The following is a 16,654-nucleotide window of genomic DNA, read 5'->3' as shown; positions in this document are numbered from 1 at the left end:
TGCTGTATTCAGAACAAATGTAATTTATTCCTGATGAAATACAATGCTGGACAACACACAGGAGATGGAATGGGTAAGAGACATGTGGAGAACCCACTGCTCAGGGGGAATGTTTAGGGAGACATGTTTTCTTAAAACATTTGTAATTATTTCATCCAGGAACAGAGAGAGTCATCTCCACTGCAAGATGATTATTCAGCAGCAGAATCTGTCCTCACTTTTTTCACTCTGTGAAACTAATATGGCTGTTTGTAAGGTGCAACAGTACACAACAGAGAAAGAATCCTGACAAAAGCTAGTCTTAACTGAGAGAGACTAGCATAAGAAGCTTGGCAGGTTCTTCTTGCCTGTCCTTGCTACTCTCATAAACAAACAAATGGGATGTTTATTCACAGTCATCAGATGCTGATTTTCCTTTCAAGTGTACATGACAGCTAACAAAAGGTAACAAGTTATTGTGGGTGGAACATGCAAAAGATTTGACTCTTGGCCCTTCAAAGCTTGGTCCCTGGCTTTGAGGAGCTGTAACAGGACACTCTTCCAGCTGTTGCACATCCTGGATTCATGCTGGAACTGTAGAACTCTAGCCTTAATAATTACAACTCAAGAGTTCATGGGCTGGATGATGCATTTACAACAGATAGAGCATTCTTTTTCCCCAGACTTCTTTTAGGTGTTTTGAGTCGAAGTTCAAAACAAACCCGAAGCATCCAAAATCGCTACTCTCTTTTGAAGACGCTGTCTTCTGAGATTTGCCTCCTGACAACCTGAGCAGGAAAGCTGCAAGGAAAGACTGCACAAGTGAAAAAGGGCAAAAGTCAGCTAATTCAAGGAAACAGACTGTCCAGAGGGGAAGCCATAATCAGCAGCCTTTAAAGGGCTCCCGAGGGCATTGTATGATATCAGGTACAAATTTACTAATTTGCAGGAAAGTTTTCCCATTTATAATAAAATTTTGGTACCAGGATTTGAACATTATATATGTGAACTGACTGCATGTTCTCAGTGCAGTCATAATGCAGCTTGTTTAGGTGAAGAGAAACAGCAGCACAGAAAAGAATAGAACCAAAGTCTTCAGCAGAAAGGACCATGTACTTCTCTGCTTACAAGTTAAAACACGCAAGTGGTCTCAGGTCCTTAGATCCTTAAAAGACCTCATCCACAGCACAGGAATTCCTCATGTGCGCAAAGGTAGAGTCCACATTTCTGAATCACACTATTCCTGTTTTTTCACCAAGAGGACAATTGCATCCCAGACCCCAGTCCCATCAAACTGAGCCTACTGCTGGATTAAGGCATCATTATTCTTCCTCTCCAGCTGTTGGTACCAGGCTGTAACACCTATGTAGGTACCACAAGCCTTTTCCTAACACATCGAACAACGCTGCCTTTTAGCAGTCTTTTTTTATGCTCAGTGCTCTTTGAATTCACACCAAATAGAGTTGTATGCCTGAATACAGGGCTTTTCTTTTCCAAACCTTGTGTTTAATGCTCATTACTATGGAAGGAAGTCACATTCTCTTTCAGTTCCTTGTTCTCCTCCCTTCCATTGAGTCATGATGACACTCAGCAAGGATAAGTGAATGAAAAAAAGATATGCTTCAGCTCTCTTCCAAAGTGTTCAGGACTTCTGTGGATTAAAAAAGAGCAAGAGACTCCTGTTTTACAGCTTCGTCTCTAAAGAGCCCATCTGAGAATACCAAGGGACAAAGGCTTGAAAACCAAGAGCATATGTCTGTAAGCAGACTCTTCAGGATCTGCATCATCTGCTTGCTTACAAAAGTAGCCACATGCTTGCTGGTGTGGGATACAGGGACAACAGAGCAACGGCCATATGGCTCCAAAAACAACCTATTCCCCATCCAGCATGGAGAGACTGCCACTGGGGCTCTGGCACTGAGGCTTACCAAAATCTGAAGTGAACTGGGATACTCCTTTCTGAGTGACCACTGTTTTTACTCCATGGGAAAGTGGATGAGGGCTTTGTGGATACAAACGGGCCAAAGCCACAGGAATTAGCACAAAGCTTGTGGGGGGCATGCCATGGTCTCTGCTCCCCCATCCTCTGCCAACCAATTGAGGTGGACTAATTTTTTTTAATTATTTTTCAAGATATTTTTTGTGTAAATGTTGCAAAAGAGTACTTATTATTTTTTAAGGAACAAATTTCCCCTGCACCCACACAATTTATTTTCTCTCTCTCCTCCTCTTCCAATAATAGATTAAACATACCAATGGGAAGCTTGCAGAGTTCTAGGATTGGGTAGATTTATTTTTTTTTAATCAAAAGGTACGAGTTCAGTTGTTCTTTTCTTCTGAGTTCTGGGCACAGAGGCTTCGCCCTTCAGATAATCTACATAAATAGGAAGGACATCAACTTCAGTATGTTGTTTGCCTCATGATTCACTATAGCATTTCCCTAGTACCAGGCATGGCTGCCTCTCGAATAAGCAGAGTTAAAACTTTCCTGTAGGTGTCTAAGACCTCTCGGGCAGAAGGTCGTTCCACCGGGTCCTTCTTCTTACATGCTGCATGGATGTCAAACAAATGCAGTCGTACAATGTCACTTCCTTCAACATGGCCCAACAAAAAGTTGGAGACATCTGGGATTTTCCAGATGTCTGTTTTCTCATCATAAGGAGGCATGAGGTCATCTTTGAATGGCACATCTTCTCCATAGGGCCAACGCTGCTCAGGAGCTACAAACTCACCCTGGAGCTCCCGATGACCGCACTTCACCAGTCTGCCAGCACTCCTGTTCACAAGAGGCAAAGCATCCAAATCATTCACTAGGATGTGAAAGTCACTTGTCAGGAGATACTGAGAGAGGACCTTGTCCAGGTCATTCGAGTCGCACATCACTAAGGTGCCCAGAGGGCTGCTGTGCAGGTAACGAATGACACTCACATAGTCTATAGCAAGCATCAACCTGTGATGCCAGGTGTTCATGCTCTTGTATTTGGGAATGTGTAGAGTTTCATTCAGACCCCTCAGGGAGCCAAGAGGATGGTACTCGGTGAGGATTGTGAACTGCTGCTCACAGTAGCCAAGCAGCCGGACAACGTGCTTGCTCTGCAGTGCTTTCAGCATCTTCAGTCCATGGAGAAAGTCCTCCTTCAGCTCTGAGTTGGTGAGCTGCGAAAGGACCACTTTGTTTTCCTTCCACTCAGAAAGAAAGACCTGAGAACGCACAAGAGACACATAAGACACATGGAGAGCCTTCTATGAACTGCTACCAGCTGCTGCTGACCTCTGACTATGATGTTTAGTCACAACTGCAAATTGCAGTTACCAGGCACAGTCAGCCTTAGGTAGGGCCATGTACCTGCCACAGCAAGCCCTTACCGATGTCATAATTACATCACGATTTCCTAAGTTTTCTTTGAAATGGGCAATGCAGGTGAGTTATTTCATATCACCCAAACAGACAGCCTTACTCTGCCATGATTGTACCATGCTCCACAAGCACTTCACTGATTTCTTTGATTTTGCTCGTGTAACTGGAAGTCATTTGGTATCAGAGAGGTGGCCCAGGTCATGCTCTCCTACCTGTTCAGTTCACCTTATCAGTAGCCATATGCTCCTGGATGTCTACAGTAATTAGCTGCTGTGAGGATAGTCATAACAGCAGTATGGGCACTAATTAGCCAGCAAACTGTGAAAGCCCATTATCTAGGAGAGAAGAAAGGAAAACCAAACTCACCTTTTTCACAGCACCTTCACCAACACATTTGAGTTTCCTGACTTCCCTATTTATAGCCTCGCAGGAAAGCCACGGGGAACAATTTTTCACTGATCCCAGTTTGAAGTGCCCAAAAGGACAGAGGCTGGGGTCCGTTTCAGTGTGTCCCAAAGAATTGTAAAACTTGTTGAGGTAGAGGTAGAGAAGGACATTAAGGAGCAGGACGGCCACAAGAAGTAACGCCAGCGAGATGGACGACACCTCTCTGGGAAGAAACTCTCTCCTAACGAAGTGCGGTTTTTTTTCCATGGCCTTGCCCTCTGCATTCTCCGTGAAAGACGGAGGCTAAGCAGGACCCTCTTCCCAGCCCGGGGATGGACGCCTGTGGAGTTTTCTCAGCGCCGGCAGCCCAGCCGCCCCGCAGACACCTCCGCCCCGAGCCTGCAGCCTGCGAAGAGAGGCCACGCGTGGCGGCGGGACGTGCTAAAGGCGGCTTCGAGCTCGACGCTTGCCCCTCTGTCCATCCTCCTGATTTTCCAAGCGGGCGGGCCCAAGCTGCCGGCCGCCCCGGGTAGGGACGCTTGACCCCGGAAAGCACGGAGGAGCGCGGCCGTGCGGGGCGGTGGCGGCGCCGCCCCGGGGCGGAGCGCAGCGCGATGGCGGCGGCGGCGGGGCTGGCGGCCGCGGTGGCGGCGGCGCTGGGCGCGCTGCTCATGGCGCCGGCCCTCACGGAGCCGCCCGGACACGGGTCGCCCGAGGGCAGCGCGCCCGGGCCCCGCGCCGGGGCGGCGGCGGCGGCGGCGGTGGCGGAGCGGCGGCCGCCGGGGCGGATGGACCAGGCTCTGCTGCTCGTCCGCAACGAGCTGCCCGCTCCGGGCCTGCGCCTCGCCGCCCGCTCCGGCTCCTGCCACCAGGTGAGGGGCTGTGCCGGGCGTGGGTCACCCCCCGGCCACCGCTTCTGACAGCCCGGCCCTCGGCGAGGCTGCTCGGCTTCTCTGGCGTCTCCCCGTGGCTTCGTCAGGTTGCTTCGCTCCGGTTTCACCTGCGAGCAGGACGCGAAGAATTCCCGCAGCAGGAGCTGCTCTAGCCCCGTGACAGCTTCCCTTGTTTTTGCCACTATGCGAGGCAGGACCCCCTTTCACTCTCCTTTGGCACTAATGAGCTCCCTTCACCCTCTTCTTCCACAGTGCTTGTATCAGTTCCTGGCGTTTGTCCCACCAAGCAACGAGAGCCTGAAAAAGCCAGGCACGGCGTCGGTAATGGTTGATACGCAGCATCCACTCACCCTGATGCTCAACAGCTCTGTGGGTGACAGAGAGCTCTGCAAGTACGTGGCCCAGCCCCAGGGAATACATGAATAACTCTATCCTATATTTTGTATTTTTTTTTCCTTGGAGGCATATGACTACTCACACACCCTTTGTCCCAACTGTTTAGACCTAGAGTTCAGTCTTTGTCCCACTGCTGGAACTGCGGCATACATTGTAATTGTGCTGAAAGGACATAGGTGCAAGCAGGAGCCAGAATGGTGTTCACTGAGGCAGCATGTGCAAGCACCTGGTTTCTCTTGCAGGGAGTCTGTAGTTCAAGAAGACTAATGATGGCAGTGCATGTGTGGTGAAAAATTGGTGTTGGGCTATGGGAGGGTAATGCTTGGCAAAGACAAGGTCCTTGCTAGATCATGCTGTTAGTCCAAGTTTTTGTCTTGCCTGTCCTAAAGCATTAGGGCTCACAGCCCCCCTAAATGCTGCTGTGGTACCTGCATGTAGTGGTGGCGGCTCAGCAAGTTTAATTTTTTTTATCCTTTGCAGGATTCAGTATCATTTTGGAGAGTTTGGCAATTATTCCCTTGTGGTAAAGGCCCTAACTGCAAACATGGAAACTGTTTCTTGTGACCTAATCATCAATGAAGGCCCTATCAACAGCTACCTCCGTATGTAATGCTCTATTTTTCTCTTTAATTCTACAACTTGCATGTCTCCCAGAAGAACCACCTTCCTAAGAAGCCTGTGCAGCCACTCATGCTGTGCTGAAGAGTTGTCATGGGCTTGCCTCTCTTCTTTCTCAACATCTCGCTTCCTTATGTTATACACCCATCTTGAGGCATTGACCAGGATCAGGCCATATATCTTCATGTGATATATGGTATGCCCACAACCTTTTTGCTGCAGGGTTTAGTCCAAAAAAATCAGTGGGTATGTGTCCAGAGGGAGATACTGTCATAGCTAGTTTGTTTCCCCGCATGTTTATGTATGTACACAGAATCCTCCCTCTTCTTCCCTCTGTCTTGCTTCTCAAAAAATTGGAAACAATTCCCACAGTGTTTGGATTTTTGTTTGTTGTTGCGGTTTTAATTTTAAACCTGACATTTTTCTTTTTTTGTTCATCTCTTTTCCAGGACTGTTTCAAACTCTTGACTACGTCTCTTCCATTCTTCTCCTTTACATTGCATTATTTTTCAGTCTTTCCAGTTTCCCAGCTGTAAAGAAAAATTCTCCATGCTTGCAAACTTGGTGTATTGTCCACTCCCCTGTCTCCTCCATGTTGAGGCTGTTTCAAAATCTCTATTTTTATTCTTCAGAATATATAGCACATCAGCTCTTCTCTCACTATTGCCTTGTGATGCAATGCAGTTCTATTTTTACCTTTTTTATGCCAACATGTGTAGTCCCTGAGCTGCACTTTGAAACTAGCCTGCTTTTGTGTTGGGTTGTTCTGGGGGTTTGTTGTGAGGTTTTTTCCCTCTGGAACTCGGGCTGGGGATGTGTATTGCATGGAGAAGGTGGTGTGATGATTGGTGGGTTGGGATTTTTGTCATGTTTGTGTCATGCTTGGCCAAGCCCAAGTCGCAGAATGATTTTATTAGATCATTTAAAGAGTTGTGTTCTTCTCTTTCTGTGTAGCTATTCTCTTTGCTTTCCTGGTTTACATGGGGATCCTTGCTGTCCTGATTGTTGGGCGCCTTTTTATGAAGTAAGTGAACAGAAATTCCTCCTTGCACGTGAAGTGGGGCCACCAGTTTAAAAACATGCGAGAGTGTGGTAATGCTTCAGAGTCCCACTTGTAGCCCTGCTTGCAGATCATCAAATCCTATTATCAGGTTGCCATGTGCAAGTTATGCTGTAGTAACTGTCTGTGCAATAATAAATGCACAGCAATGTGATTTTGCTTGAGGGATATCTTGCAGCCTTGTTAGCTTGTGAGCAGAGCAGTTACTGCAGAGCAGCTGATGTCCACTGTAAGCTCATGCACACTCTGCCTCACCCTCCTATGACTTGTTCCTGGGTCTAGCCTGGAATCAGTAAGCAAAGTCAGTGGGACCTAAATGTGTGTAGCATATGCAACCTTCCACCTTGTGTACTTCATGGCATGAGTCATCCTTGCCTGTAAGCAACTCAAGAATAAAACCCCCAAGCCTGAGCTTGTCAGTGTAATTACACAGCTGGACTTAATTGAGATCCTAGGTACTGGCTGAATGTCAGTACCTGTGTGAGCTGTAAAAACAGAAATAGGGACTGTCCCAACTTTTGATTTATGCTGCTAAATAGTTGCTATTAAAATGAAATTGACTCTAAAGTACTTCTTGTTTTGTTTCGTGTTTTAAACTGTTACTAATTTTCAGAATTGATCCAGTCAGAAACTGGGTTTACAAGAAACTGAACCCCAGAGAAACTGATCGTCTGATTAATTCTGTGAGTGACCACACTATCTTTAGTTTGCATTCTGTAGTGTTTTCATCTCTGAGGAAAACACACACTATTTGGACATCCGGAGACTTGTTTGTTACTAATCATCTTCCCTTTGGCGTGTTCCCCTTAGCAAATCTTTTCTTGATGTCAGAGGCAATTTTATGTCAATGAAGAGTGTTTAGAATGGCTTTCCATGCAAGTTTAGTGGATTCCCTGTAGACCTCTTGCAAGTTTTGAACATACAGCTTTGTGCCCTCTTTAGTTCCCTCGAAGCAAACGTGTTGGTGAAAATACTGGCCCCTTCTGGCATAGTGTAAGGGAAGGGAAGAAATGACACCCTTCATGTCTGCTTCCCACACAGCAGGAATTTTAGCAAAAAACTGAAGCCTAAATTTCTCTGGTACCCCTAGAGCTGGCATTTCTGTGTGAACCCCGTTTTGTACTAGAATGTAGATAGTTCATCACAGTCTGGACTTCACATCTAGGCCAAACCTGGTCCAAACCCATCTAGAATAAAAAGACTTGGAAGCAGAGCTCTGCAGCAATTCTTGTAGTTTTTCATCTCTATAGCTGTGATGGAGTGATCTGCTTCTTTATGCTGTCACTGAGGCTGATCAGAGTAGTTTAGGAAACTCAATTGCAAAGAAGCCACTCCTGCATTTAAAAAGATTCATTTTCTGCTAGTTTAGCTCTCAAAGCAGTCTCACTGTGGTGTCAGACAAGTTCTGATGGGATGGGATGAATCCTTTTTGAGGGTCAGCAACTGGATTTGCTCAGCTCTGTTGTAAAGCAGTACTCACAGTGATGGCAAGTCTTTGGCTGATTTGGACTGGACCCAACTCTCATGAGTCTCAAGCACAGGCTCTTTTTACTGAGCTGTTGTTTCCACCTGGTCAAATGTGGAGTATGGAGCATCTGCAATCATTATTGCAGTATGGTGGAGCCAGGAAGAGGTTATTGGTAGCAAGTGAGGAAACAAAAGGAAGACAGGGAGAATAAAGACAGAGTTTGTGAAAGTTTGGAGTTTGCTGACCTCTGTTCCCTAGGCAGCTGGTGCAGCTGCTGACTTGCTCTTCATGTGTCTGTTTTTTTCCCAAAGGAGCTTGGATCCCCAAACACAACAGACTCCATTAACTGTGATCCTGCCCCGCATTCGTGGAACACAGCCTCTCGGCAGCGGCTGCATTCCCTGGACACATTCCGAGGGTGAGCATAAGATCTTGCTCAAAAGCATTCCAAGGGGAATGAGGTTTTTCCAATGGCGGCTTGACAGTGTATGGAAATATATAGCAGATGGACAGTTCAAGGTGGTCTGTTTTACTTGGAAGTTAAGCAAGGTTTTAATTTCAGATTTTCCAAAACACTTTGCAGTTGATCTAGTCTGAAGAAACATTAAAGTTGTGATAGAGGGTGGAAAAGAACAACATGTGTTCAGTGTGAAAATGCTTCGTGAAGGAGCTTACTTCAGTTCGCTGCCACCCGTGATCTTTGAAACACTGCTTCCTGCTTGGTAAAGCTGGAAACCTTGTTGGAAAACTTGGAGATCTTTCTTTAAAAATAAAATAAACCAGATCTCACAGTTAGAAATGTTTTAGTGGGGGTAAACAGTAACTTTGTGTTCATATATATGTATTTCATTGACATGCAATACTTAGTGTTTTCTTGTCTTTTTAGGCTCTCTCTTGTAATTATGGTGTTTGTTAACTATGGAGGAGGAAAATACTGGTTCTTCAAACATGAGAGTTGGAATGGTAAAGTACAATTGAGACAGTTAATCTGGGTTTTAACTGCAGCAGTGTCTAGGTATGGTTAGCATTGCAGCTGCTGCAGTGAGCTGTTGTTCAGCTGAAGGCTGGCATGCTGTGCCAGTGTGCCTCTGCAGGGTGTCTGGCCTGTCGGGTTAATGGACAAAGAAGTGTATGGTCCTGCTCATCACACAGCAGCGGGATGGTTTCACATCACAGTCTGTGTGTAACCTTTTGTCACAGAGGTTCACATCTTCAACTTTTCTGTGTTAATGACCACAGTCAAGCTGATGTTGCTCAGTGCTGTAAAAACATAATGCCTTGACTGACAAGCTGATGGGGAAGGAGTTGGGCGTTGTGGTGCCCCAGTGGAGAATAGCAAGGATCCCATTCCTGAAATCTTTTCCAAGGCACAGCAATGAGTTCTGACCCTCTTCATGAAGAGTGGTAAAAGCAGTGAACCAAGATGATTAGCTCTTTATAAGTTTTGTTTGTAACATGTTTTAGATTTGGGGACATCAAGTAATTGCAAGCAGTCTGCAATTCCTCTAGAATCTCAACAATAATATTGTTAAAATTTAGGGAGGGTTCAAGGTAAATAATGTGCTCCTTTGTATTTCTCTGTAGGATTAACTGTGGCTGATCTGGTGTTTCCATGGTAAGTTTTCCTGAAGAATACTTCTTGTATGAAGTGATTCTTTATGTTAAGGGTTGCAAGCAGGACATTGGGTGCACCTTGCCTCCAAGTAGAAATGTATTTGGAGGGGTGAATTTGTCTTGAATCTGCCCCTCCAGGTAACCACAAAATCCTTATGAACCAGTAGAAAGTAGAAGAGCTAAGTGTTTTTGCTTCCCCCCATCCTCCTTCCTTCCACACACAGTGTCATTGGGAGGCCCAGGATTATTCTGCCCATGGAAGTGCAGTGTCCCTGAGAAGCTCATTGTCATGCTTTTGTGTTGAAGGTGGTCAGTCTGGCAAGATTCAAAGCTGGATTGGTGTCCAGATAGCCAAGTACATTTTGGATTAAGCTAATATTTCTATAACCAGACAATGATCTTATGGGGAAGCAGTTATCCCATCTGCCCCTAACATGCTTCTCTACACCAGTTGTGGTTATTTTTGGAGGTGGGAGCTGGTCTTGGACTGTAAACCTAATCTAGAGGGGAGGACTGGGTCAATTCTGAATCTGAATCATAGATTTGCAGCTTGTGTTTTACTGTTCTGAAGATGCTAATTTAATTTTGAGTAATGGAATTTTTCGGTAGCATATGAATTGCTGGAAAAAGACCAGAATGCAATTACAACCCTGCCTCAACTGACCACTGAAAAAGGTGGAAGGGTCCCATAGTGCAAGCTCAGTAGCCTGGGAACAGAGGAAATAGAATTGTTCAATTTCACTCAGTGAAATTTTGTTGGGCCAGTGAACTAACTTTGTTAGTTTTAGTGTTTGCTGTCACACAAGTGTAATGAGACGTCAGTCAGCTCCATTTTCCATCTGCTCTGTTCTCCAGGTTTGTGTTCATCATGGGGACATCAATAGCGTTGTCACTGAGCTCCATGCTGAGGTGGGGAAGTTCCAAGTGGAAGGTGCTCAGGAAGATCCTCTGGAGGAGTTTTTTGCTAATCCTGCTGGGAATCATAGTTGTCAATCCCAATTACTGCCTTAAACCCTGTGAGTGGAACTAGCTCCTTTTCTTGCATTTCTGCAACTGCTGTTCCTGCCTCCTTGACTGGGCTGTTGCAAAAACAGTGTCAGCCTTGCTGTACTGATCAGCTGTGTGGGGGCAGTTTGATGGTACCCTGTAGAGTGCTGTTCAGTTCTGCGCTGATGCAATTCTCTCTGTCAGGCTCCTGTGCCAGTCACTGCTATCATCTTAGTAGTGACTTTCCCAGGATTATGATTTACAGAAGGTTGGGGTGGCAGGGTGGAGGTGTCCGTTGTTACCTGCAGATGCAGTGTGCCTCAGCTCTCCTTGGAGAGAGGGTAGCTTTCATATTTACAGAAGAGCCTGTGTTTACTCCTCTTTCACATTGCTTACATGTTTTCCAGTGTCCTGGGATAATCTGCGTATTCCTGGGGTGCTCCAGAGGCTGGGATTCACATACCTGGTGGTTGCTGCTCTTGAACTTTTGTTTACAAGAGCTGAGAGTGGGACCTGGGTGAGTTACGTGGGGAGATGACAAGTGAAACTGGAGTAAGGTTTGGGAACCTTTCCTCTTGTTTGGGCACAAAGAACACGAGAAATGGTAAGAAAACATGTAGCATCTTACCTGATATGTAGTGCAGTCTGACCTGGTAAAAATTTCAGGAAGCGTGCACCCTTCAGTGTCCCAGTCTTCATTTTATTCCATCTAGCTTTGCTGTATTTGAGGATTTCACAAATCCATTCAGATGGTGCTTAGAAGCAGGCATTCCAAGGCACTTCTGATGAATTTCCGTTGCCAAAGGGAGCCCAGGGACAGGCATCTCTATGCTCAATCCTGTGGTCTGTGTTTTGTCCAGCTAATTTGGCAGCGTTTTTTCACAGCAGGGGAAAGTAATACTGCTTTTTGGCCTTTTGAGAGTCTGTTTTCCCAAAAGGCTTTTGTTCTACTCATGAATCAAAATTCTTTTTGACATTTTCCAAGTTAAAAAACATTAGGGGCTTTTGTTTTGGTTTGTTTCTCCCATCCTCTCCGCCCTCCCCATGTAACTAAGTGTCTGGAAATCGTTTTTGAAAATGAAAGGTCTATTGGTAGAACCCAATTTTGTAATGACAGCAGCTCCCTCTTGTATCTGGGGGACTGCCTGCCAGGAAGTACAGGTTGTCCCCAAGGGCATGGTTCAAACTTGCCAGCTAACACTCCCTTTCCTCCATCTCATGCAGGAAGCATCGTATCCTGCTCTGCAGGATATTCTCCCCTACTGGCCACAGTGGATTTTCATTCTGATTTTAGAAGTGATTTGGCTCTGCCTGACCTTTTTGTTACCTGTGCCAGATTGTCCTAGGTAAGACTGTGCTCTTGGACTACTTTCTGTGGGGCATCAGATAGTTTTTCTTCTACTGAGTAGAAAGTACATTTTATTACCCATGGCAAAGGAATGGAGAGCTTTTAGGCCAGCAGCGTTAAAGGAAGCATTCACCATGTGAAAAAACTTTCTTTACTTTCTATCTAAAGAAGAAGATTAAAATCTCCCTGAGGTCTGTGTACAGCAATATATGATCATTGCAATGCCATCAACATGTGCCTCTAGCCAGAGAAAACACTGAGCATTTCGTGTGCTGGGCCAGTAGTATGGAGCATACCAACACTGTGTGCTATAGCCTGCTTGCCTCTGTCCTAGGGGCTATCTTGGTCCTGGGGGCATTGGAGACTTTGGAAAGTATCCCAACTGTACTGGAGGAGCAGCTGGTTACATTGATCGTTTGCTTCTTGGAGAAAAGCATATATATCAGCATCCCTCTTCAGGTGTAAGTAGCTTTTGGTTTGTAGTATGAAGCCACAGGCAAGCACTGAACATACCTGTCAGGAGGGGCTTGGGAATGATACATACAAGGGGATTTAAGAGAAAGGAGATTGGTTGTTCAGGTGCCCTGTAACAACTGTTTTCTCTCTAAGGTGACTTACCAAACAACGATGCCATATGATCCTGAAGGGATCCTGGGGACCATAAATAGCATTGTTATGGCATTTTTGGGACTGCAGGTACCTCTTTTCTTTCTGGCTGCATGCAATAATGGAAAGATTTGAAGGAAGCTTGGAAGTGGGGAGGCAACTGGGTTTCTTTACTTATGACTGAGACTGGTTCTAACAAAAATTTTCCAGAGCAATGCTTTCAGGATGACAGCCTCAGGTGAGTGTCAGAGAAGTGGAACCTAACATGGCAGTAACTTGCATTAGATACACCTAGACTTTTTCTTAGTTTTTGTAAGGGATGGACACAAGAAGTTTTCAAAATATCCACCTGGAAACTTCGTTTAAGATTGGGCTTATGCTGGGAGTAGGCTAGCTCTGCATGTTGCAAAATAAGGCCAAGAGATGCATAGATTTCACAGCTCCATTTTAAGTGTTTTAAATATTAAAGCTGTGTTTGTTCCTCATTGCTAATTTTCTGCTTGATGTGCAGTGTTATCTGTCTCGCATGGGTGCTGAGTGTGCTCACCTTACCTGACTTGAGGGAGGCAGAGATCCACATTGGTGTTACCAACTCCAAAAGCTCACAGCTCGCCACTGTGTTTGAAATGCAATACCATGATGCTTTTTGATGCAGTTCTAGTTAGTCACTGCTGGCTTTTCTGACTGTGCAGCAGCTGTGAAGCAAACTGAAACTCTTGTGCTGAGAAAGGAATGTTTCCACATGTAGCACAGGGTACAAATTGGTTGGGAATATCTGTGGGGCAGAGCTTGGAACAGAAGTGTGACACTGAGGAATGAGTCATTAGGACACATTTCTTAATAGTGTATGAAAAGGAGCACATGCTCTGAGCAGGTCAGGGTGTGACATGGTGCTGTGGAGAAGCTGTTGGGGCTGGCTGTAGTGTTCCTTTATGCAACCCTTGCTAAGGGAAATGGAGCTCAAGTTACATTGTGTTTACCTAATAAAGTTGCTTCTCCCCTTCCTCAGTGTTAACATAGCAGGGGAGGGAGAAAAGGTGCACCTCTATTGCTGATTGGGTTGCATTTACTCATTTTCCTCTTCTGTGTCCATTCTTTGCAAAGAGTCCTCATTCTGAGCCTTTCAGCCACTTGGCTGATATAAATCCTATTAGTGTTCTCTGTCTTTGCTCAGGTAGCTGGTGGCAAATATAGCTGGCTCTTGAAATGTAATTACATTAATGGACATTATTTTTTTTAATTCTTTTATAAGGCGGGAAAAATTACTTTGTTCTACAAAGACCAGCACAAACAAATTATGAGTCGGTTCGTCATATGGAGCATATTAATGGTAAGTCTGATAGTTATGTAGCTCTTTTACAGACAGGCATTGTATTGCAGTGCAAAGTTAGTTAAACACGTTGCAATGGTTATATAAACTTTAGCAACTTTCTATTTCAGGGAATTATTTCTGCTATCTTGACAAAATGTTCTAAAGAAGAAGGGTTTATTCCCATAAACAAGAACTTATGGTAAGCAAAGAGATACAACTTTTTGTACGATTATGTTAAAGTACTACTTTACCTTTTGTATATTGAGATCTGTATCACATAGTTCTTTAACTATTAATCCTTCTACTGAAAATGTTTGTAGGTCAATATCGTATGTGACAACCACAGGCTGCTTTGCTTTCATCCTCTTATTGGTGATATATTACCTTGTGGATGTCAAGAAATTGTGGTCGGGTGCTCCATTTTTCTACCCAGGTCAGTTAAGATCACAGCAGGAAACATATTCCTTCCAATTCTTTCTGCACTGATACTATCCTTTTGCTTTCTACGCTTCCCTTGTCTTTAAAAGAGTAGGGATTTAGGATGAAGTAACCTGAAGGATTCCAGAATGATTAACTTGAGTGGAACCTTTGCATAGAACTGGGATACTTGAGACCAGATATTTAGGAGAGAGGGACAGTCAATTGTTTAAACAAGGCCTGGAAGCTGCTGTTGGTATTGCCTAATGACAGTTCTCAGTTTGGTCTCTAGTTAAGGTCCCAGTGAACAGCTGCCTAGTACAAAGCAAAATACCACAGCTGTTCATAATTGGTTTTGGAAAGGACTGCTGAGACTTGTGTAACTTAATGGGAAACTCAAAGGCCTGTCAACAGAGTAATACCACTTCTGAAGATTTGGAAGATGAAATCCCCTGGGCAGCTGTGTAGGTTCTGTCTCTGTGATTTTAGATAAGCATGTCTCCCAAAGTATCCCACTGTGGTTTTAACCACACTGGGCACACAACAAACATGAGTACAGAATGCAAACCCACACCAGAGGGGACCTTTCAGCAGCTTTGGTGTCTGGTATCTGGACAGGAAAATGGGTAGGGTGACAGCATGGTATCGTACCTCCTACCAGAAATCCCAGAGCTTTGAAGGGTAGTCAGCATTTGTTTGTTAAGGCAACAGATCTGACCAGATAGGTTGGCACTCGTCCTCCCTGAAGACAATAACTTATTATTCTCCTTATTAATACAATTGCAGGATACTGGTTTGGTTGTGTTTTCAATTTAGCACAAAGGTTGTTTGTATTTCTTTGTAATAAATGTTTCGGGGAAGAGAACCCTCAGACTGTATTTGAAAGTGCACATATGTAGCATCTTTAGGGCAAGTAACATTAGCTGTTGTTGTCTCCGTGCCACTCTGTTTTATAAGCCTGGCACGCTTATAAAAGCAAGCCTGCTTGCTCTGAAGCAAACTTACCTGCTCTTTCAGATGGTATGATCTGTGCTTCCTTTCAGGAATGAACTCAATCCTGGTCTACATTGGACATGAAGTGTTTGAAAACTATTTCCCTTTTAAGTGGAAGATGCAAGACAGTCAATCCCACGCAGAGCATCTGACTCAAAACCTCACTGCGACAACTCTTTGGGTCTTAATATCATATTTACTTTACAGGAGAAGGATATTCTGGAAAATCTGATAGAGATGGTCAAAGTGTAGCAGGCCTAGACTCTGATGAGGCAAGTGGATTATCCTGAAATATGGTGGATTATCCTGGAATACTGCCACTCATGCTAGGCTGTATAATTAAAAAGGGATACTAGTTCACGTTTACAGTGCCATGGAAGTCGTCACCAAGACTTTTATGTGACTAAAGGGACAGTATTTTCCTATTTAGCAAAACCTTACTAGTCTGCTGTTGCTCTCTGTTTCCTGTCTTTTGTAAATATTTTACTGATTTCCCTCCTTCACATAGAGGAAGTGAACATACAGTTGGGCAGTCTAAGAGAGCCTGATGGTGTTCACGAAAGGAACTGCAAGGGATCCGGGTGGTGACTCAGGGGTTATCAGAATGGGCCTGTGGTAACAGTCCTTGCCTCTGATGCAGAACCTCCTGACTCAGGTGGTCTGGGGTCTGTATATATCCTTGGCACCTGTCACATGTCTGTGCCCCTCTGGCTACTGGCACACATTTATTTAACTTGGCCGTTGCCTCCACTCAGGAGCACTGGCAGCATCCTCAGCCCTGCACTTGGGTTGGTGGTGCAGTTACTGTCTGGGAAAGCTCTGTGTCAAGTGGTGCCCTCAGCTGATCATGCTTCATTATATTCTTCCAATTTGGCCTTGGACCAAAACCTTAGGTTTAGGATCCTGCTGAAGCCTGCTGCCTAAAATCTCTTCTGTTGGCTTATTAATCAGCAGGCTGCTGCTACAGGTTTGCAGCCCATCTGTGCATGTTCTGGGCCTTTGTGTTACATACCTCTAGCATGGATGAAGTCCGAGTTTCATGTGCTACACTCTAGGAGTGCAGAAAGGCCAGTTCCTATTGCCTTTGTATAATCACTTGGATACTGCCCAATTTCAGTCAAAGCAATCCTCTTTCTACATGGATTTACTTAAGGGACCTGAATCTGAAAACCAAACTAGTGCTAATAAAAATCCTGAAATACCTTGCTGTGTTCTCTG

General features: G+C 44.9%; 2 protein-coding genes across 3 annotated transcripts; one reads left to right on the top strand and one right to left on the bottom strand.

Moving 5' to 3' along the window:
• On the bottom strand, positions 1–4,298 carry POMK (protein O-mannose kinase). 2 transcript variants are annotated; one of them, XR_007904847.1, is made up of 3 exons: positions 3,704–4,298; positions 2,233–3,180; positions 1–780 (listed from the first exon to the last, which is right to left on the bottom strand). XR_007904847.1 is itself a non-coding variant. In XM_051789693.1 (2 exons), exons 1-2 carry the CDS (start codon positions 3,989–3,991, stop codon positions 2,407–2,409), a joined length of 1,062 nt encoding a protein of 353 aa, XP_051645653.1. In that variant the 5' UTR covers positions 3,992–4,298; the 3' UTR covers positions 1–2,406. The 2 variants fall into 2 exon arrangements, 1 of the variants encoding a protein (XP_051645653.1); XM_051789693.1 differs by having other exon boundaries at positions 1–3,180.
• A 40-nt stretch (positions 4,299–4,338) lies between these two features.
• HGSNAT (heparan-alpha-glucosaminide N-acetyltransferase) lies at positions 4,339–16,639 on the top strand. The gene is made up of 17 exons (XM_051789650.1): positions 4,339–4,596; positions 4,870–5,009; positions 5,494–5,615; positions 6,586–6,655; positions 7,305–7,374; positions 8,471–8,577; positions 9,046–9,122; positions 9,744–9,774; positions 10,629–10,789; positions 11,168–11,277; positions 11,985–12,106; positions 12,443–12,569; positions 12,718–12,804; positions 13,967–14,044; positions 14,155–14,225; positions 14,347–14,459; positions 15,487–16,639. The coding sequence occupies exons 1-17, from the start codon at positions 4,339–4,341 to the stop codon at positions 15,666–15,668; spliced, it is 1,926 nt and encodes a 641-aa protein (XP_051645610.1). The 3' UTR covers positions 15,669–16,639.
• The last annotated feature ends 15 nt before the right edge of the window (positions 16,640–16,654 follow it).

This window comes from Manacus candei, unplaced genomic scaffold, assembly GCF_025592945.1.
Source record: "Manacus candei isolate 608988 ecotype Guabito, Panama unplaced genomic scaffold, ASM2559294v1 h1tg000028l, whole genome shotgun sequence".
NCBI lineage: Eukaryota > Metazoa > Chordata > Aves > Passeriformes > Pipridae > Manacus > Manacus candei.
Note: the sequence above shows the minus strand (reverse complement) of the source record. Positions and strands in the feature narration are given on the sequence as shown.